The 21,417-nt window shown below is 52.2% G+C and overlaps 7 protein-coding genes across 7 annotated transcripts; 4 read left to right on the top strand and 3 right to left on the bottom strand.

Annotated features, from left to right (window-relative positions):
- Window positions 1–205: 205 nt before the first annotated feature.
- On the top strand, window positions 206–2,968 carry NCS54_01186900 (Coatomer subunit beta'; the record flags this gene model as incomplete). Its single annotated transcript, XM_053157127.1, has 5 exons — window positions 206–223; window positions 341–425; window positions 472–1,356; window positions 1,402–1,981; window positions 2,026–2,968. The coding sequence occupies 5 exons, from the start codon at window positions 206–208 to the stop codon at window positions 2,966–2,968; spliced, it is 2,511 nt and encodes an 836-aa protein (XP_053013102.1).
- Window positions 2,969–3,835: 867 nt separating this feature from the next.
- On the bottom strand, window positions 3,836–4,317 carry NCS54_01186800 (TM2 domain-containing protein; the record flags this gene model as incomplete). The annotated part of the gene is made up of 2 exons (XM_053157126.1): window positions 3,836–4,122; window positions 4,170–4,317. 2 exons carry the CDS (start codon window positions 4,315–4,317, stop codon window positions 3,836–3,838), a joined length of 435 nt encoding a protein of 144 aa, XP_053013101.1.
- Window positions 4,318–4,877: 560 nt separating this feature from the next.
- On the bottom strand, window positions 4,878–5,546 carry NCS54_01186700 (Hypothetical protein; the record flags this gene model as incomplete). Its single annotated transcript, XM_053157125.1, has 1 exon — window positions 4,878–5,546. Exon 1 carries the CDS (start codon window positions 5,496–5,498, stop codon window positions 4,878–4,880), a length of 621 nt encoding a protein of 206 aa, XP_053013100.1. The 5' UTR covers window positions 5,499–5,546.
- A 1,134-nt stretch (window positions 5,547–6,680) lies between these two features.
- Window positions 6,681–8,004, bottom strand: NCS54_01186600 (Carbohydrate esterase family 4; the record flags this gene model as incomplete). The annotated part of the gene is made up of 3 exons (XM_053157124.1): window positions 6,681–7,493; window positions 7,537–7,774; window positions 7,820–8,004. 3 exons carry the CDS (start codon window positions 8,002–8,004, stop codon window positions 6,681–6,683), a joined length of 1,236 nt encoding a protein of 411 aa, XP_053013099.1.
- Window positions 8,005–9,890: 1,886 nt separating this feature from the next.
- Window positions 9,891–10,552, top strand: NCS54_01186500 (N-acetyltransferase domain-containing protein; the record flags this gene model as incomplete). The annotated part of the gene is made up of 2 exons (XM_053157123.1): window positions 9,891–10,284; window positions 10,335–10,552. The coding sequence occupies 2 exons, from the start codon at window positions 9,891–9,893 to the stop codon at window positions 10,550–10,552; spliced, it is 612 nt and encodes a 203-aa protein (XP_053013098.1).
- Window positions 10,553–11,597: 1,045 nt separating this feature from the next.
- Window positions 11,598–13,049, top strand: NCS54_01186400 (EKC/KEOPS complex subunit BUD32; the record flags this gene model as incomplete). Its single annotated transcript, XM_053157122.1, has 1 exon — window positions 11,598–13,049. One exon carries the CDS (start codon window positions 11,598–11,600, stop codon window positions 13,047–13,049), a length of 1,452 nt encoding a protein of 483 aa, XP_053013097.1.
- A 4,312-nt stretch (window positions 13,050–17,361) lies between these two features.
- Window positions 17,362–19,203, top strand: NCS54_01186300 (Hypothetical protein; the record flags this gene model as incomplete). The annotated part of the gene is made up of 1 exon (XM_053157121.1): window positions 17,362–19,203. Exon 1 carries the CDS (start codon window positions 17,428–17,430, stop codon window positions 19,201–19,203), a length of 1,776 nt encoding a protein of 591 aa, XP_053013096.1. The 5' UTR covers window positions 17,362–17,427.
- Between the last annotated feature and the right edge of the window lie 2,214 nt (window positions 19,204–21,417).

The raw sequence follows: 21,417 nt of genomic DNA, 5'->3' as shown, positions 1-21,417 counted from the left end.
GATTGACGATTAGCAGCCGGATCGACTGCCCCCCGTACAGTGTCCTTCTCCTTTGCAGCCTCAACTTGATTTTGCGACAACCTCCCGCTGCATGGTCGCCTCCTCCAGGGATTCCTGCCGCTAACCCCACTACTTGGACATCACCGCCCTTGCTGGCCAGCTTGCATCTTCAACTCTGCGCCAACGCACAGCGACACCCGACAAGATGAAGTTAGACGTCAAGGTCAGTCTCGTGACTGCTTCCGTGCGCCAGAGTCAAGCCGTGGCAATCTCCATTGCTATCTGAGCTTGGTCTTGACTCCTCAACCTGCGATCTGAGCTGACACGTTTCGCAATCCAGCGCCAGCTCTATGCTCGCAGCGAGCGAGTCAAGGGCATTGACTTTCATCCTCATGAACCATGGATCCTCACAACCCTCTACAGCGGTAAGCTCTACTTGGCTGTTTGACTTGCTCGCAGCTGACAGTTCAGGCCACGTCTACATCTGGTCCTACGAGACCCAACAGATCGTCAAGACGTTCGAGCTCACCGATGTCCCCGTTCGCGCCGGTCGATTCGTCGCCAGGAAAAACTGGATTGTCTGCGGTTCTGATGATTTCCAACTGCGTGTCTACAACTACAACACCTCCGAGAAGATCACTTCGTTCGAGGCGCACCCCGACTACATCCGAGCGATTGCGATTCACCCCACTCAGCCATTTGTCCTGACTGCCTCAGATGACATGACCATTAAGCTGTGGGACTGGGAGAAGGGTTGGAAGTGTGTTCAGGTCTTTGAGGGCCATGGTCACTACGTCATGGGTCTTGCCATCAACCCCAAGGACACAAACACCTTTGCTTCTGCCTGTCTCGACCGGACAGTCAAGATCTGGAGCCTCGGTTCCTCCACTCCCAACTTTACCCTTGAGGCTCACGAGACAAAGGGAGTGAACCATGTCGATTACTACCCTCATTCCGACAAGCCCTACCTCCTCACCACCTCGGACGACCGAACCGTCAAGATTTGGGATTACACCACCAAGTCTCTGATCGCTACCCTCGAGGGCCACACCAACAACGTCTCGTTTGCCTGCTACCACCCCGAACTGCCCGTCATCATTTCCGGTTCCGAGGACGGCACGATAAGGATATGGCATGCCAACACCTACCGATTTGAGCAGTCTCTCAACTACAGCCTGGAGCGAGCTTGGTGTGTCTCGTATCAGAAGGGCAAGCAGGGTGTTGCTGTGGGTTTCGATGATGGTGCGGTTGTTGTCAAGCTTGGTCGTGAGGAGCCTGCTGTGTCTATGGATGCTTCTGGCAAGCTTATCTGGGCTCGTCACAACGAGGTTGTCTCTGCCATCATCAAGGGAGGAGGTATGTATGCCTGAGATGTGTCGAGATGAACGCTAATAGCAGCAGATGCCTCTATCAAGGACAACGAGCCGATCTCCCTTCCCACCAAGGATCTTGGTACCTGCGAAGTATACCCCCAAACACTCATCCACTCCCCCAACGGCCGCTTCGTTGCTGTGTGCGGTGATGGCGAGTACATCATCTACACTGCCCTCGCTTGGCGAAACAAGGCCTTTGGCTCTGCTCTCGACTTTGTCTGGGCATCCAAGGAGAACAGCAACGACTTTGCTATCCGCGAGTCTGCCATGAGCGTCAAGATCTTCAAGAACTTTGTCGAGAAGAGCGGCGGTCTTGATGTCGGCTTCCAGGCTGAGAGGCTCCACGGTGGTGTTCTTCTTGGTGTCACCGGCCAGGGTGGCGTGTCTTTCTTTGACTGGGCGACTGGTGGCCTTGTGCGAAGAATTGAGGTTGAGCCCAAGCAGGTCTACTGGTCCGATAGCGGAGAGCTGGTGACGATTGCCTGCGAGGATACCTTTTACGTGCTGCGCTTCTCTCGAGAGAACTACGTCGAGGCTGTGCAAGCCGGTCTTGTCGAGGAGGATGGTGTTGAGGCTGCATTTGAGGTTATCACTGACATTAGCGAAACGTAAGTACCCTTGATACCCGAGTGTGAACCTGCTGACCAGACAGCGTACGAACCGGCGAGTGGATTGGCGACTGCTTCATCTACACCAATAGCACCAACCGACTCAACTACCTCGTCGGTGATCAGACCTACACCGTCTCCCACTTTGACAAGCCCATGTACATCCTGGGCTACATCCAGCGCGACTCTCGAATCTACCTCGCCGACAAGGATGTTGGTGTTACCTCGTTTGGCCTGTCTCTTCCTGTGCTCGAGTACCAGACTCTTGTCCTCCGAGAGGATATGGAGACAGCTGCTGAGCTGCTACCGACGATCCCCGAGGACCAGCTCAACAAGATCGCGCGATTCTTAGAAGGCCAGGGCCACAAGGAGCTTGCTCTGGAGGTGGCGACCGACCCCGAGCACAAGTTTGAGCTTGCTCTTGCTCTCAACGAGCTTGCCATTGCGCTTGAGCTTGCTCGCGAGGCCGACGCCGACCACAAGTGGAAAACTGTTGGAGATGCTGCTCTGGCAGCCTGGGACGTTGCTCTCGCTGCTGAGTGCTTCACCCACGCCAAGGACCTTGGATCTCTACTGCTTCTGCACTCGTCAACGGGTGACCGTGATGGCCTGACTGCTCTGGCCACTCAGGCGGAGGAGGCTGGCGCGCACAACGTCGCCTTCTCATGCCGCTGGCTGCTCGGTGATATCGAGGCCTGCACTCAGATTCTCACCAAGACCGGCCGACTTGCCGAGGCCGTCCTCTTTTCGCAAACCTACCAGCCCAGTCTTACTGTACCTGTAGTGAAGGAGTGGCAGGAGAACTTGGAGAAGAACAAGAAGGGACGGGTAGCCAAGCTCATCGGTGTGCCCGGAGAGGACGAGGATCTCTTCCCCGAGTGGGAGGAGTGGTTGAGGCTGGAGAACGGCGCTGAGGCAAAGGAGAAGGTTAATGGTCAGGATGCCGAGGAGGAGGAGACGGATTCGGACGACGAGGATGACGAGTAGGGGCTGGTCATTGTGTTTACGAGCAATGGTGCTTAGATGGCTGGTGTAGAAAAGGTTTGGTTCATTTTTCGTCAGGGTTGCCATGGCATCAATGAGTATAATGAGAAATATTGTCAGTTTGTGTGTGCATTGTGTGTCATGGGATGTGGGCATGAGGTTATTCGCGTGGTCACGTCTGGATGGCCACGTGCTGCCAAATGTCTCATTTAACACATGGTCGTTGGCGTTTGTGATTCAAAGGTGAAATGAGGTCTACTCGGTTAATATCGTTCAACTCAATTAAACGCTAGCTAAGGTAGCTCTCTGACGGCCTTGTGAAGCCATATCTTGGCAGGACCCCGAGCGTTGGTTAGTTCAACGGCTAGCGTGGTAGAGGGCAATCATCACTTCGTGTGAGCCTACGCCGGCGTTTGACGGTGTTTGCGAAATCCCTGGATATTCGCGAGCTGAAGAAGCATCATGTACGAGGCGTGAGGGGGGAGATGAAGAAGAGGAGGTGGCTGCGCCTTGGGCGACACCTGCTTGCGTTTAATTTGACCCCTCATTCTAACTCTTGTACAAGTGAGGCCATCACCAACTGTCCAACTCTACGGTGATGCTATGTCCACGACATAACAGCCCGGTTTAGGCCTTGATATTGATCTTTGATAGTGGGGCGTAGGAAACATGCCGTGTCTGATTGCTGCCTTGATTAATGCGGTTTCATGATTCCCATGGAACACGCGGCAGGTCTTGATTTGCGGAGTAAAACGGATAGTGAGACTACAAACGGGCAGATGACGGTATCGTCACACGGGAATTCATGTCTCGGATTTCAGGTCATTTAATTGCTACTCTACCAGGAACAACACACCAACCCAGAGTACCTCAATACTGCCATTCCTTGGAGCTTCCACCAGGACATCCAGGGGTACCGTAGACACCACCAACGATCCAGAGAATCATGTCGATGAAAGCCCAGGTGCCCAGACCACCGAGAGTAAAGAACTTGAAGATGGCAAGGGGCCAGTGGTGAGCGTAGAACTGGTCAACACCCAAAAGACCGAGGAATAGGGAGAGGAGCATGGCGGTGCGTTCCTGGCGATAGCACTTTTCCGTCATGGGACGTTCATCGAAACCTCCCCAGCTTCGCTTGACGAGAGAAGCTTCATGTTCTAAAGAGTGTTAGTATAAGACCGTTTATGAGGAGTGGAAGACATGCCGGCGTGCATGTAGAGAAGGGCGATGCCGACAATGGTGGTAAAAGTGTAGGTCAAGAGAAGCTGCTTCCACTTTCCAAGAGCAAAAGAGACACCCTTTGCAACACCTCGGCCGACCTTGTCAGCGAAACCAGCGTGAGTATGATCCATGATGATGATGGAGAGAGAAGTGGAGGAGGTGAGATTGTTGACATGTCTGACTGAGGATCCACGCGCTCTTTATGTAGAAACCTAAAGGGTTAATCACGGTCTGTTTGCCCGAGCGTTGAATTCCCATGTGATGTTTCATCAAAGAAACCATCCGAGGGATATCTTGGCAGTGTCATTCAGGCATCGAAGAATGATGCTGATAAAGGACTAGCTGAGGGTTGTTTGCTCACGCATGATCTGTGCTCCAAGTCTCTTTCACCATCTTCTAACAAACATCTATTTTCGGCTAGGTCCCTTGCATGTCACCCACACTGGAAGTGTGCGACGTGTTGGTTGCACCCAACAAAGACGGTTGCCAAGAGTCTTTGCCAAGTTGGTAACTTTAGGAACAAGGTTCATGTCCGGTAGGGCTGTAATTTCACGACAAGGAAGCTTAAATTGGGTTCGAGGACAATGATCGCTCGCAATGTTTAATTAAAAATGCTAATAGACAAGCAGGCAGGGTATCACCCAATTAACCTTCAATGTAACAGACATCCACCAAGCTGTTCGAGCGATATTTACAGAGCAGCAACGACGATACCGGCAACAGCGGCGGCAGCGTAGATCATGCCACCCTCACGGGCAGCACCGTTGGTGGCCTGGGCGGGAGAGGAAGAGGTGGGAGTAGCAGCGGCATCGCTGGCAGACTCGGCAGAGGCAGAGCCGCTGGGCTTGGAAGCACCAGTCTCGGCCTCGGTCTCCTCAGCAGTCTTGGTGGCCTCGGCCTTGTCACCACCAGCGGCGGCGGCATCGGAGCAGATGGGGACGGCGTTGGCGTACTTGGAGAGGGCAGGGCACTCCTCGAGGGCAGACTTGATCTCGGCCTCGTTCTTGGAGTACCAGCCGAGAACCTCGGAGCTGTAGCTGGCGTACTCCTTGGAGAGAGAAGCGGGAGTGCTGAAGGAGCAGGGGTTGGTCTGGGGGTGCTCGGTGAGGTCCTTGACGATCTCGGGGGCGGGAGTGGGGAGGGTCTTGTAGACCTCCATGATGGCCTCCTGGCACTCCTTATCGAGGCCGGCGACAGAGTCGGTGGCACGGGGGGCGAGGAGGTCGCGCTTCATCTGGGGGTGGGCCATGAAGTTGCCCTGGGCAGAGACGGCCGAAGCCAGGAGGGAGACGAGGACGATCTTGGACTGCATCTTGGATGGAAGAAGAATTGTAGAGCGAGAGACTTTGAGCGAGAGGATGGTTGAGGATAGAGATCTGGATCAAGAAGGGAGACAGCTTCTCTTATGTACCAGTCCGCATCCCCAGGCCAAGACACTTGTATCCCTTCCCCAGACCATGCTCAGCCCAGCGGGACGCTACACCCTGGTCCTATTCTCGATAATTTCCACAGAACCACACGACGCTAGCGCTTATCCCGAGTCGGATCAACCCAAGGCTGAATGCCGTTTGGTTCATTTACGCTGTCTGCCTCAGGGGCAGCCACAGTCCTGCATGCAGCCTCACACTTTATGCCGCTTTTGGGTGTTGATGAGCGTTGTCATCAGCCCTATGGGAGAATAGGAGAGGCTCAAAGTGCGGCAGTTCAGGAACCGTTTGCACATTGACACACCAAAACACAAAGTGCAATGTTTTCGTGTCTCATACATGTCTCTACCACCTCCCAAGAATGCGTCTCTCGGCATCCAATGTTTCTGCTTTTCGCCCTTGGCAAAGACGGCGCCCTGCCGATCACAGCCTGAAACTACGGGGATGGGTCAGTAAACCAGCCAATAGAAGCCACGCCAAAGACATGTTTCCGTTGTCATGGAGGTTGCCGACTGCCGACCGTCTTCAAATGAGCCTTGAGCTAGTGGAGATGTGGAGGCAAGCCACACAGGAGCTGAAATCGCCAGAGTGATGCTGGACTCTGATGATTTGTCCATGGATATTAAGGTAGACATTGGTGTGAAGCTTAGACCTGATGACATTGGACATTCAGGTCAAAGTTCAAGCCATCCCGTCTAGAAACGGGCATCCTGAAGCTGTAGGCCCAGCTAATAACAAGCATTTTTGGTGGCGCCGTTACCCCTGAGGGTCTGGACTCTAAGATTGGCATACCCCTGTCTCATGCATCAGTCGGCGTGATTACTCCCGGGGAGAGTCACTGCCCCAGTATCGGAAGCGAGAATTCAATGTCTGAGTGTAAGCACAGGGAATCCTCATTGGGATCAACATTCAAGATAATGCGCATGGAGATTCTCGGGAATAATATTAGGTTATTACTTCCAACCAACAGCATAGATATAGAAAATGTTCTGTCAGATCCGCCCGTTCCAAAACCTTGGCTGACATGCGACACTGATCCTTCACAGCGATGCCGCTTGTTCCGCCTGTCATTCGGTGTCGAGAGTCCCCGGCTCAGGCGTGTCGTTGCAGGTCCCAAACACAGGCTGACATCCTCTTCCACAATGCTCCTCTGTCGAACCGCACCATCCTGCCCGAGAGCAGCAAGTCTCGCCGAGGGGCTCGTGACGACACGTCGCTTCACCGTATCGTGAGCCGCAGCGACCGTTAGACGTCGGTGGGAAGCTGGAGGAGCTTTCTGAGCTGGGGTCATTGCTCGTCGGTTGATTGCCTACCTTGCGGTACCAGTTGTCTTTTGGGTCTTGGAGACACTCGCCTACTGTGACAGCTCTGAAGTCGCTGCTTTGGATGGATTGCAGCATGTGCTCGGTGAGGTTGTAGACTGTCTGGTAGACGGGGTCGTGATCGATGTGTAGCCACCTATTGGTTTCGGGGTCTTTGCCCTCGACAGTATTATCCCAGATGGCCTTGGACGCAGCAATCATGTTGGGACTATCATGGAGATATCCCTCAGTGTCGAGGTTAAAGTAGGTAATGTGATAGCCAAGCTCATCAAGCCAAGCATTGGTATCTTCATTGCTGGCCGAGTACGGCGGTCGCATGTACGTTGGAAAGTATCCCAAGATGTCGGCGAGAGCAATCTCATTGTAAATCATCTGGTTCCAGAACTTGGACCTGCTCAACGTCGTGAGGCGTTGATGAGACCATGTATGACTGGCGACCTGGTGGCCGTCTCTGATCATTCGTCTAATGAGAGCAGGCCATGCTGTGTCTGGGTCGTTGATAGCTCCTTTGCCGAGGTTTCTTCCAGTGATGTAGAAGGTTGCTTTAGCGTTGTATTCCTAGACATGTTAGAGGCGGATGGTCTGTGGGTGGGTCACTCACCTGGAGGAGATCGAGGAGATCTTCTGTGTACGTGAACGGCCCATCATCGTACGTCAACGCAATATCGCCATTTCGACTACACCGATTGATGGCTTCACCGTAAGGAATGTCTCCAATCCTGGGTCGAGCGATATTGGTAGTGTCGGGGCCATTGGGACGCACATTTGCGTCGCAGGCTGGACCGTATTCAATCTGACACGCTGGAGCCGAGCAGTAGAGGTATCCAGTTCCACACCAGCTGCGAGATTAGCATTTCTTTGGTGTTGACGATTCCTTGACTTACCCGGAATTCGAGCAACACTCATCCTCCGCGCAGACCGTGCCAAAGCCAGTTCCACATCGACCGTCTGATTGACGCTTAACATGCTCCCCAGTCCCTTCAGATCTCGCGAGTAACATTCGCTTCTCTGGACGCCCAGCACTTCTGCAGACGAGGGTGGCCAACGCCAATGCCCCAAAGACCTTCATAATGGACAAGTAAACGAATGACTTAAACGAATGGATACCTCGAATGAGATGCGATAACATCAATCCTCATGTCCCCTGGGCCCTAACCTATATAACCCCATGTCCCCTTGAGTTTAGTCGAAGCACGACTACGCGGCTTCCAACGAAGCTGCTAGACTCCCGTCTTACAATCATCATGATAAAATTGAGGCGCAAGCCAATATCTGTCGTCATGTAACACCGCAGGTCGTGGCGTCGGGTGGCCGATAACGGGCCGCTGACGGGTGAGGCCCCGGGAGCCGGCTCCGAACTCCGATGACACTCCGCGATTGACGTCGCAAGGATGAAGTTGAGCTCTTCCAAATTGAACCTCCTGAATAGTGCTTAAATGCGTATGCTTTGTCTAAACTGGAGTCTGAATGCTATCCAGGTAGTCTTCTTGATGTCAAACAATGCAATGAGCCTATCGATGCCCACGTGAAGGGCCTCGTATTTCGGAGGAATCTTTGATTAGAACCCCAAGTTCAGACGAGAACGTTGATGCCGTGCTCATGTTTAGCTATGCTCGTTTATCGCACGACATCTTGCTGCTCAGAGGTTGGCTGACGGCCCTGTAGCATCTGCGCCACTGTCCCACCTCGCTGAAGACTCCCCGTTTCAAAACCCAAGAGCGAGCTTAGTGGAATATAACTGAAGTGGATATCTTAAGACATATCACTGGTAGTTTGTCCCCCTCAAATCGCAGTGTCGCTCGGATGCTGTGCTGGCTTGGCTTCAAGGCTACCAACTCGGAACCGGGACTGAGTCTTGGACATTTGGCGCATCAGCTCTGCATAAGACACTTTGCCAATCAACTCACAGAAATTCCGTCACCAGATCTCGACGAGTATGGATCGTGGGGGTTCATCCGAACAATCCATACATTTGGTTGGAGGCAGAGATAAAGATCACAAGCTGTGAAGCCACCCATGTTGAAACGACGCATGCAAGTAAGCTTGAATGCCATCGCGCTAAAATATCCATGTTTTCTCTCTAGCCCCAAGACGAAAAGTGAACCGAGTTCGTATCGCCGCCGCCGTATTGGGCTCGGCACGGTACCTTGCAGGAGGTTGCGTCAAGCAAGTACATGTGAGCACAATACGACAAGACTTGCATGCATATGGAAAAGCCACTTTTGCAACCTCGCCTCTAAGAAGATCCCCTTCGGGAGAGCCGGGTTTGGAGAGTGGGCCAAGGCTGTCAAACAGCGGCCTTCTGAGCGAGTGAATAACTTGCCAGCACTCAAACATGTAAGACTGATGCATAATACGAAGTAATAAAGGTCTAAGGGTTAATCTGTCACGGCCTAGTATTAGCGCCTAACAAGTCTCGTACTATATGAAGGGCTTCAGATGTCCATGAGCTGGAGTAACCTGATGGAAACTGTGGCAGGGCTTAGTCGGCCCCACGAGGAAAAAAAGTGACACAATGGACCTAAAGGGTTTATTCCTCCTTTAGATTCGGCGAAAGCTGGGCTATAAAGGGATTTACATAACCTGACTTCTATGTATCGCCTCGTGCCCTCAATGTCCCATGCCCCTTGCATCGACGAGGCTGGTTGAGGAGACAGAGTGAGCAACGAGTTGAGACTTACCTATAGCACATGCTATAAGATATTAGTCTTATTCTCCTTTCGAGGGAGATACAATACTGTACCCAGACAGCGATTCTCAGCGCGTGCTTATAAAGGAGCCCAGGAGAACCCAAGTCCTCCAGGAAAAGAGAAAACTGCTGGTCTGACTCGTCTTGGTGACAGTTAAACCTGCAGAGTAATAAATGTGGAGCGGTTTCTCAGCCCTCAGTATAAATACAAGGGTGATGAATTCATCCCCGCACTCTTACGGCTTACGCGTCAAGCAACACCCAAGATGACAACCCCCAATGCCCTGAGACTGGAATTGGCGACTCCAGAGGATATCCCAGCTATGGTAGATCTCTGGTTCGAGGCGTTCAAAGACCCTGACATGCAACGATTGTGGCCTGGTACTCTAGGGGTGCGCAAGTGGTGGCATGATGCCAACTATCACGATATTATTAATAAACCATTGGCACGCTATGTCAAAGTGGTTGACCCTGATACACTGGATACCCAAGGTCGGCCCCGTATAGCAGCTTATGCTAAATGGGACACGGCCATGCCTGAGGAGCGAGGTCGTCGATATCCGCCTTGGCACGACGATATGCCGGGTGAAGAGTGCCAGGCTTTCTTCCAGAGAGAAGAAGACGAGAGAAAGAGGGTTATGGGCGACTATAAGCATTACTGTATGGAAGACTCAGCCCTGTGAGCAGTTCTTGAGCTGATACAGACGCAGACCTCGACACACTTGCTACACACCCTGACTACCAACGACGAGGGGCCGGATCCATGCTTATGAAATGGGGATGTGACCTTGCAGATAAGGATGGAGTTGGGGCTTATGTGGATGCGAGTAAAGCTGGTGCGCCGTTGTATGAGAGGTTTGGTTTTGTCGACGAGAGTGAGCCTGATGCTGGTGAGGTTGCCTCAATGGCTCGAAGGCAGCGTGAGTGATATTTGTAAGCCATGACGCCTTGGACATGGATCTTGATACTGAAGGGGGATTCGGTTATGTATGAACTGATGCCGTGGACGTAGATAGATCCGAGTTCGATGTCCGGAAGGAGGTGGTGAAGGAGGGCATCAGAATCTAGATAATAAATAGATACATTCGACATGAGTCTGGGGAATTTCAAGCAACGATAGGCAGACTCATGCTGGTAGCTATCGTTCATCGCCTTGACGTTGAAACCAAAGTTGAAACTCGAAGGGTGGCAGCAGCCTCGCAAATATGACAAGTATAACACTGCTGGCATAGATGATTCTCGCCATGTCAATCTCAGTTTGATATTGGACCAGATTCGCCCAATGCTTTCATCACGCCGAGAATCCCCAGGGGCTTGGAACAGACATGCTAGCTGTAGACGTCGTCTGCCGGCTCCCTAGGAGGAGAAGGCGAGTTCGTGGCCGTACATGTCGTCCAATTGATACCCATCGTTGTGGCCACACCAAATGACGAGGGAGTCCTTACATACTCGATCGTTCCTCGGCGGTCCGAATGGCCCGGTATCCTTCTGAATGACCAACGAGGCGTCCTGAATAGTTACTACTGTCGTGGCCAGTGAATGCAACGCGGATTATGTACAAGGCACATCAACTAGAGCTATGATCAGGAGAACCAGCTCTGTGCCATGGTTTTAAGCTGCTCAATAGTAGCGATGGCCAATGCGATGGCCGCTGACCAAAGTGCCCGATGGATAAGTGGCCTGTTGTCCAAGGCAGCAATAAGGCTCTCATGGAAGATGTCAAGACGCCTTGCATACGCAACCCTCCCCAACCAGCCTGAATTGCACATATGAGCGCCACCAACCAAGCGATGCCCAACAGTGTGCTTCGGGCACTGACGTATCCATTGGCATTCATGGCATAAAATGCTCAATCCCTGGGCAGACATTACTCGCATGCGCTACTCTTCAGAAACCAACTATCGTATCACCCTCCTGCTTATCTTGACCCTCGCTACTCTCAAGCCACTCTCTATTCAGCTACTCCGGTCCAAATGACACCTATGATGACCGAAAAAGATCAAGAGATCTGCATGTTCTTCGTGGACGACTCCAACATCTGGATCGAGGCCCAGAAGTTCGCCGCCTCGGGGAATAGCCACATGCCCAAACTGACTGACCACGACCGCGACCCGCGTCTGAGGATCAACATCGGCAAGCTGGTCAAGACACTCCTGGGCGGTCGCTTTCAAGGCACGTCGTATCTCTATGGCTCTCGCCCGCCACCCAACGACGCAGTGTGGAACACGTTTGAGAAGTACAACTTCCGAACCAAGATCTACGATCGCGCTCGCGGCAAGGAGAAGCAGGTAGACACTGCCATGACGGCGGACATGGTCGCAGAATCTGCCGAGCTCAGCATCGGAGCTAAGTCTGCCCCAGAGATCAAGGAGAAGAATAAGAGAACCATCTTTATCGCCATCACTGGAGACCAAGACATGGTCCCCCCAATCAGACGAGTCTTGGGCTACGGGTTCCGGGTTGAGCTCTGGGCCTGGAAATCGGGCATCTCTTCTGAGTACCGTAAACTAGCCAACGATATGGCTCTGCTGTCGATAAACTACCTGGAGCATGTATTCAAAGAAATCTCCTTCACGAGCTACCGTTCCACTAGGCGGTCCGGAAAGGTCGATCCAAGCTGCACGCTTGTGCTCTACGAGTTTACCAGCCCAGAGTCCACCGACCCCGTCGACCCGGAAGCTGTTGTCTGCAATGTGCTCGATGGATGGGGCCGCTTGTCCTTCATAATCCCATCCAACGTGACAAACGAGTTCTACGTCGAGTTCCCCGGAGTCAAGAACATCAATGACATGGATGACCTGATCGCCAAGGCAGAGACCCAGTTCGAGGGACTGTGGAAGGTCATGTCGTGGCCTCGATACGCGAACCGCTTCAACGAAGGACCGCCGGCCATGGTCGAAACTAGCAACATGTTTGCGCCTCTGGAGGGTGACGGGGATAAAAAATCCGTGGATATCATGGCCAAGGAAGAGTCCCAACGCACCCAATACAGCGCCAACGCGTCCAGCGCCACAGCCAACGTCAGGGACCCATCCAACCCCTGGAAGCTGCCCGCCGGGGGTGAACGGAGTGAAAACGCAGAGGCAAGCAGCCTTAGTGATCCCAGCAACAGCGACAGCAACACCGAAAAGTGGGAGACGGTAACTCGCACTAATTTGAAAAGCGGCCATCATGCAAAACAGCCATGCCCCTACGGCATTCGCTGTGGTAAACGCGGCGATTGCGGTCATCTACACACCAAAGAGGAGCGCAACCTGTTCCAAGCTCTGCCAGGGCAGAACTTCAAGAAATGGAGGACGAGCAAGTGCCGTTACGGAGACAGATGTTACCTCGGGAAAAGATGTGCGTACTATCATACGCCGGCTGAGGCATGGTGCACCCTATGCCATGTCGAGGGCCACAGCAGGGAAGGCTGTAAATATTAGGAGATTGTGTGATATCAGGTCTTGAACATGCCAAAGTCGCAAGTGGAAGAAAGTCTCAGACAAAGCCACGATAGAGTGAGCATGAGAGGGTGCCGCGGATGGGTGTGGACTGGGTCTAAGTGGGAGAGAGCTCGTTGATCCAAATGTCTGTATATGCCTGTGTCACAAGTGAGGCTAGAGGGCGAGTCAATCGAATACATTGTTGAGCATTGAAATCAATTCCACGTCTCGACGACCGCCATAACTTCTTCAGCGTCTTGAGGCTGGAGCCTATCCAGACGGTTGAGAGATGGGCTACCAAGCTCTCGGGCGCCGTGACTTGATTAAAATCTCTGGGTCTGGCCCATGGAGAGCTACGACCCCAAAACCGGCTGCTCAACGTAGGAGACCATCTCAAGCTTGTCGATTTTGACTGTGTCGACAAGATAGGGAACGACTCACTCGGAAATCCTCCACCATGGGCTCGTGTGCTTGGGTCAGAGGCTGGAGCGCAGCGTGGGTCTTTTGGAATCAATGGGCCACGGACAGACCAGTTCGCTATTGGTTCTTTACTCTACGCCATGACCCGTGGGCATGAGCCGTACGCAGAGCTAGAACCGGGACCGCACATTGTTGATCTGCTTCAGGACATGAAGTTTTTTGAATTGGGCCAGGGTTGTTTAGATGTCATTATCGACCGATGCTGGAAAGGCCACTACGACTCGGTCGAGAGCCTGGCAAAGGAGACGGCATGCTTGGATGGTGCTGTTTCCCTACCTTGTGCTGAAGCATTGGACGAAAGCCATGTTTCTGAGATGCAGGATCGATGCCAACGGTTGGTGGACGATGGCATGCTGGAGACGGATGAGTAGATGCAATCTGACGGAACTGGATACCTGAATCCTTGGATTTGCAAAAGACAGCAAACAGACCTACTTGGTGTCTGGTTCGGATCAACCACCTTTGAGTGTAGACTGATAAACGGGAATACATGCCGATTTCAAAGACAAACCCTGCAGGCATCCCGCCACTTCCCGGCTGGCATTTACCTAATCACCTCTGTGTTGATATTTGGACGTGGGATGAGAACAGGGACCTGAATTCCGCAGTGAAGGAATAATTCCGTGGGATAATAATGGAAATGTAGCTTGATCTATTGATCATGAATTGTTCACTTCGAAAGGAAGCTGGTCAATTATAATGCTGGAGATAGTGATGAATAGTTATCGATTCTACTGGTCCATGCATGCTGGCTACTCACGCCCTTTGGTATTTGAAGGTGGTGAGTGGTTTCTGACATGTAGCTGAGGTAGGGTAACTAAAGGCTGAACCGCCCAGAGTGATGGACATACACCAGAAATACTTTTGGTTTATATTTTCACATCTAGGCAAATCTCCATCTCCTATTCGACCGAATGCACCCTCTGCCCTGATTTCACGCTGAGAGCATTCAGGGGTCTTGGACTTACGCGTCCCACCAGAACATAGCCTGGAGGGTCTTGAATCCACCTTGAACGTGAAATAAGCTCTCTTGCATGAGAGTTCTTTATCATATCATGGAGATGTGGATGAGTTCCTGCAGGAAGCCACCGAGCCTAGCTGTTTGTGGCGTTGACCGAACTGCACGACATTCTTTAGCTGCCCCCACGCGCTTTACAACGACGACCACAAGAGAATTCAACTTCATGGGCATGAATTGAATATTCTACTCTCAAATGACAAGGAGAGATGTATGCGTGTGGCCCTGACCTGAAACTTGAAGTGGGAGTAATCAGGGAATTGAATTCCGCAGAGAGGAATAATTCCGCGAGGATATGAGGAAGTGTAGGCTTTGTTGAGCAGTTTACTTCTTATAGAGAATATTGGCTATTGATATTGCTGCTGCGTAATATAGGTGATGTAATTTTCGACTTCACTAGCTCATATCGTGATGAAGCAGTGGGCATCTTCCTTGTGGTTCGTGTACCAAACTATTGAGCACTCTTCCTCCACCTGGTCTTGGAAGTGATCGCCCGACGACAGAGACCTAACCTCAAGGAGAGTGACCAAAGATGACACGAAAACATCAGTAATCAACACTCAGGATTGGTCACAAACGAGCAAATCCAAGCGCCTTTGATCCAATTCTGGTGACATTCGCAAATCGAGGCTTGGCTCCTCCCGGCCTTCTGGATGGTAGTGGGCTTGGAATGACAATGGACGAATCCGTTTGGCTAGGTCGTCTAGCAAGCATTAAATCTCTTGCTATACCGTTCGTGCCGTCTGGCTATTACTGGGCCACCCACTCTCCCCCGGCTGGCATTTACCTAATCGGCTCTTGGCCTTTGACCCACAGACAGTTCCTCGGCCTCATTTCGATGGTCGCGTGTCTAGAAGACGGATCTGGACTTTTACTCTGTCTCTACATGGCCTGTATGTTCTGACAATCCTCGTGTGATCGATCTATGCCTTGGTTGACATGGTCAACGTTCGGGAACACCCGCGATCCTACACGTGGAGTCTTATCCCACGCTCCGGATATTAAGAATTACATGTCAAGCACGGAACGAGAACCGTTGTAACATCGTGGGTTTTGCTCCGAAGAGCGTGGATATTCTTAACCCTGTATAGTATCACATCCGCGATCCACTCACGGAGCTTTGTGACAGGCAAGTATGAGCGAGATCCGAATTCATCTTGGACCCGGTCAGCCAAGCTATCGGGTCGCTTGGAGTGTCTGTGTGTAGGCCCCTGAACGTGGGATACCAGTGAAAAGGAAGATGAAGGGAAACAAAGTAACGCCATCTCACATGTTGTGGAGCTTGTCCAAGCCGGCGGTACCAGGCCTGTAACGTCAAGGGATGCACGGAGGATTTGACAGAGATTTTACGCCTAGACGCTTCAGTGACAGGGTTTTCGCTTGGCAGGCTGACAACCGAGGTATTTGCCAAGAAGAAGCTTCCGAAAGAACCTGCTGCTAAACTCAAATGGCCTGTTATCAATCTCATCTACAGCCGCCAGACGCCTCTCGAACACAGACCGCGTCATCCGCGCGGTCCGCATTTGGACCAACTGTTTTTTAACTCGGGCTGAAGGATCACCAAGCTATTGCCCTTTGGGATTTTGTTGCTTCAAGAGTGGATCTAAGAGTGACGTTGCATCCACAGCAGGCGAGGGATGGGCACCTTGTAACTCATTTTTTTCGGCCCAGGAGAGTCATTATTGGGCAATGAATGTCTTGGGCGATGAGAATTGCTCGCGTGAGTGTAAAAATTTGCCGCGCTAGACGGGGCCGAAGGATTGGCGCCACGTTGGATGCCTCTTCCTCCAGCACAGTACTGTACAACAACGGCAGAGCTGAACAGGAGACTTTTGTAAACTTCGCCTGCTCCGATCATTGTAGTTTTCAGATCTCGGTGGACGGAGAGAACCGACCACCCCGACGCGTCGAAAAGCTGCTTTAAACCCGGTTGCCTCACTGTAAATCATTGCCGTTTATGTTATTGCCCAGCATCAAGGGTCACTTCCTCGAACTCCACTGGTTGCTCGCTGTAGTCAAGATCCAGCGCTGCTTGCGTCGGCGAGTCCGCCTATTTGGTTCATCCTCCGTGAGACTGAGAAGATGTTCTTCTGCAGAAGCCACGCGGGGGATCCATGAACCGGGGGGTCGCTAGGCAGCTATATTCTGTACCCCTGCAACAATCAGCATCAGGCTAGGAGTGTGGCGGTTTGCCTTACGTACGGGGCTTGGCTAGTTGAATGTCTTCAACGGCGGCAAAAGTACAGTCGTGGATGGAGCGAGATGGACCGAGGAATGGAGACTCTACAGACAAAACACGAGAAATAGAGGGTCTTGGTGATGAGCTTCTCGTACAGTTGAAAAAAGACCCTCTTCACTTCATGTCTTACTGATGCAGGTCGGCAGATGATCAAGCTTACCCAACAAGGAAGCTTACCCGTTGATCACTCTCACATCTCCACGTTGTTGGAACCACTGTTGGCCCATGGCAAATGCAAAGGATTCGATCGATTCAAAGTCTACCCACGCCAAGCCAGCAAATCAACGGCCATGGTTCATATACCCCCATGCCCGAGCTCGGCCAAATACATTCGGCTGTTCCGATCTTTCACCACTCTCCGTCAGTGGACCTGCTCGGCCAACCCTTCTGTCTTGGCTTCTGGGACTAACCCTGAACGCAATGTCGTCCACGCTGAGATGATGGTCGCATGATGGACAAGATCCATCTGATTAGCTTGCCCCTAGTAACAGACACAAACCTTGTAGTTTTATCTAATCAATCAGTGGGTCATCTAAAGCTGTACATATGAAGCTACCATCGCCCACTGTCGATCACTCAGTCCAACCCTCATCAGCTCTCTTTTTAACTCACACTTTGATCAATTGGATCAATTGAGTACAATGTCGTCTCCTGTGCTCAACAAAGAGACCCTCGAGACCAACGACCATGGTCGCGAGGTCACCAACGAGCCCCAGTCGGCTGCTGACGCCGTCCGCGACCTGACCTCCCCTGGAGTCGTCCGCATCAAGGCCATTTCCCAGGTCATCACCTTTACCGACCGCATCTTCATCTTCTTTGGCGTCTTCCTCATCGCCTACGCCTACGGTCTCGACGGTACCGTCCGCTACACCTACCAGCCCCTCGCCACGGATGCTTTCCACGCCCACTCGCTTTTGTCGTCCGTCAACACGCTGCGATCCGTTATTGCTGCTGCTGCTCAGCCTACGGCTGGAAAGATTGCTGATGTCTTTGGTCGTGTCGAGCTCATCTGCATGTCCGTCTTCTTCTACACCCTTGGAACGATCGTCGAGGCCGTCGCCCAGAACCTTGCTACGTTTTCTGCCGGCGCCGTCATTTACCAGATCGGCTACACCATGGTTATTCTCCTTGTCGAGGTCATCATCGCCGATATCACTTCGACCCGAGCTCGTCTCTTCTTCAGTTACATCCCCGCCCTGCCCTTCATCATCAACACCTGGGTTAGCGGCGATGTCACTGAAGCTGTCCTGGGCGCCACGACCTGGCGATGGGGTATTGGCATGTGGTGCATCATCTACCCCGTCTGCGCCGCTCCTCTCATCATCAGCCTCATGGTCGTCTCCCACCGCGCCAAGAAGCAGGGTCTCCTCGTCAACTACCGCTCTTCCTTCCAGCAGCTCGGCTTCCAGAACTTTGCCATTAAGCTCTTCTGGCTTCTCGATGTCATCGGCATCATCCTGGTCATTGCCATCTTTGCTCTGATCCTTGTTCCTCTGACCACTGCCGGAGGCTTCAAGTCCCAGTGGGGACAGGCCCATGTCATTGCTCCCCTCGTCATCGGTTTCGTCTGCATCCCTGCCTTTATCTTCTGGGAGCTCCGAGCTCCTCATCCTCTCGTTCCTTTCCAGAAGATGAAGGATCGCGCCATCTGGGCTCCTCTTGGTATGGCTTGCATGCTCAACTTTGCCTGGACCATGCAGGGTGACTACCTGTTTACAGTCCTCCGAGTTGCTTTCGACTTTAGCGTCTCTGCTGCTACCCGAATCACCTCGCTCTACTCTTTTGCCAGTGTCATCACCGGTACCATCTTGGGTCTTGTCGTCTACAAGGCCCGCCGTCTCAAGGTCTTCATCGTCGCCGGTACCTGTCTCTTCCTCGTCGCTTTCGGTCTGCTCATCCGCTACCGAGGTGACCCCAGCAGCTCCAACAAGTCTGGTGTCATTGGCGCCCAGATCGTCCTGGGTATCGCTGGTGGTATGTTCCCTTATCCTGCCCAGGCCTCTCTCCAGGCCTACCTCCAGCACGAGCAGCTTGCCATCATGACTGGTCTCTACCTCGCCCTCTACAGCATTGGTTCCTCTCTCGGAAACAGTGTGTCTGGTGCCATCTGGACCCAGGTCCTCCCATCGCATCTCGAGAAGAACCTGGCCGGCATCAACGATACTCTCGCCGCCTACGCCTACGCTCAGCCTCTCACTGCCATGCTTGAGTACCCCGTCGGAACACCTGAGCGTGAGGCCATGATTCGGTCGTACGAGGATGTTCAGCGCCTGCTTACCATCACCGGTATCTGCCTTGCTGTCCCGCTCATCGCCTTCTCGCTGTGCCTGCGCAACCCCAAGCTCACCGACCAGCAGAACCTGGTTGAGAATGAGAAGCCTGGTGCGGCTGTTGAGGGAGGTGAGAATAAGGCCTAAGTGCAGAAAAGTATGATAATCTGTTAATATACCTAATTTGTTATTTGTGTGAAGATTAATGAACTTGAATGTGACCTGATAACCCTATGACCCCATGCGAATCCTACATGGCCGAGTGATTCCAATCATGCTCCGACGGACTGCATGTGGGCGAGCCTGGCGACATGCTGCTATGATGTGTTCTGAACCGAGAACACTGAAGGTATCAGACTGGACTTGTACGGAGGGAGTTCGAAAGAAAGTACCCGAACAAAGGATCTCCTTGGGCGATGAACATGCCCCCTTTGGGACCGGCCAGCCAAAGGGAAGCACATATTATTTACCCTGGCATCCGCTTTAGTCTGTTATTGATGAGCATACCACGATTAAAAGGCCAAATGCGCATGCAGTCGTGAGCGGACGATACACGAAGACCAGGGATCCTTGGAGTCGCGTACGGGAAGCCGACGTTCCGCAGCGTTGCCGAGAAGATGAACACAATTCACTTCAGAATATGCAACGATTCAGCACTTCAGAGACTCATCTCAATCCCCTTCTCGACGCTCACCTTTGACATGGTGATGGGGTCCGGCCCTGGCGACAGGCAATACTCAATAAACACCGACGAGGCAAAAAAACATGCGATCAGGCGACAACGGGCTACACCAACTCTACCAGATGACGACGCGTTGAAAAAGCGCTCCTAGATGCCGATCCCTGATAATCTTCAATGACAAAAACGACTCGAGACATCATGATTCCTCCTCCATCAACGTATCCTAACATCCGAGCCCGGTCGCGCAACTGATCAAATCTTGTATCTTCAGTCGGCGTTTGAACAGACAGCGAGAACTCTTGCTTTCTCTTCACAAGTGGCGACCTCGTTAATAATCTTCAGGCTTCCGTCAGTGATGCCTCAAGTATGGAGCGACATATTCGACTCACTCCTCGTTTCTTTTTTCAAGCCATACATTCATAGCGTTGGTACTCTTGTTCTTTTGCTCCGGACCAGGAGAGTCACGCTTCGGATGGTGGTGCAAAAAGCAAGCGTATTCGTACTCTGGGAGAGTAGCATGAAGCTGGTTCCCTTGGAGCGTCGGTGTCTCTTGTATCCATTGGAGAGTGGCTGTCGCAGACGTTAGTAAGTGACAGAGAGAAAAGGCCAATAGTTACTTGCGTGCTTGTCTAATGGTTTCCCGACTCGAGGTCTTCCACCCGCTCACCGAGGAGCCACGCCACGATGGGCATTAAGATAGCTGAGAGGTCCTGCGCAATCACAATAAAGCGAACGCCATGGACGGCCTCTCGGGGATCGATTTCAAACTCCAAGGGAATTCTGAGCCCTCGGGCTGCCGCCGCCTCCAGCCTTTCTGGTCGTGCTCTAACGTACGCCTGACGTCGAGGATAGTCTGGAGCATGGAGCTCCCATCGCATGTGAAGAGTGACGTGCCAGACATACTCGGTCTGGTCTTCACCGTTCTCTGTTAGCGAGTTTGCGTTGCTTGGATCCTGCGACATAATAGTGCAATAAGCTATGGCGGCTGGGGTGAGGGTGTAAAGGAATGAAGTAATGGTGATGGGGGTTCTAGTGGTGAGGTTGGTTGAAGATGTGAGGTTAATGGTGCAAGTTTTGAGTGAGAGAAGGGGTCTTTTTATGTTGGAAGGTGAAGTTCCTGGCAGCTGGCGGCAGCTGTCAACAATACACTGCACAACAATAGGGAATGCGTTTGCACCCCTTGACTTCAGAACATTCTCAGATACGGCTCAATAGATGCGTCTGCGCATTCAACGCTGACGGCGCTTTGATGAGTGACAACAGCGATTGATAGTAGCGTTTAGTTTCTGTTCCTTGTTCTTTTTCGACTTGGTTTGGTGTGTTCTTCTCGTCGCAGTATCGTAGGGGTTCAAGTATGGGACCAAGCGTTCGTCTCTGGCGTTTCATTTCCATTCCCTTCATGATAGTTGAAAGTATTTACATTCACCTCACAGAGACTTGGTTTACTTGTAAATAGAGACACCTTAGAGTCGTGGACTTGTGGTAGCTTAATGTTGATCTTGAAGGCTTCGTTGTGAAGGGCCCACCATCACCACCATTACCATCAACACCACCACCACCACCACCTCCAAGAAGCCTTCCCACCATGTCGGCGGATGGATATTCTACTGGCTCTATCCGTCCATATGAACAGTCATAATGGTAGTCACCGTCAGAACCGGTCAAGTATGACCACTCAA

The sequence above is a fragment of the Fusarium falciforme genome, chromosome 9 (genome assembly GCF_026873545.1).
Source record: "Fusarium falciforme chromosome 9, complete sequence".
In the NCBI taxonomy this organism is placed as follows: domain Eukaryota; kingdom Fungi; phylum Ascomycota; class Sordariomycetes; order Hypocreales; family Nectriaceae; genus Fusarium; species Fusarium falciforme.
The sequence above is the reverse complement of the archived record's forward strand: the minus strand, read 5'-3'. Positions and strand labels throughout refer to the sequence as shown.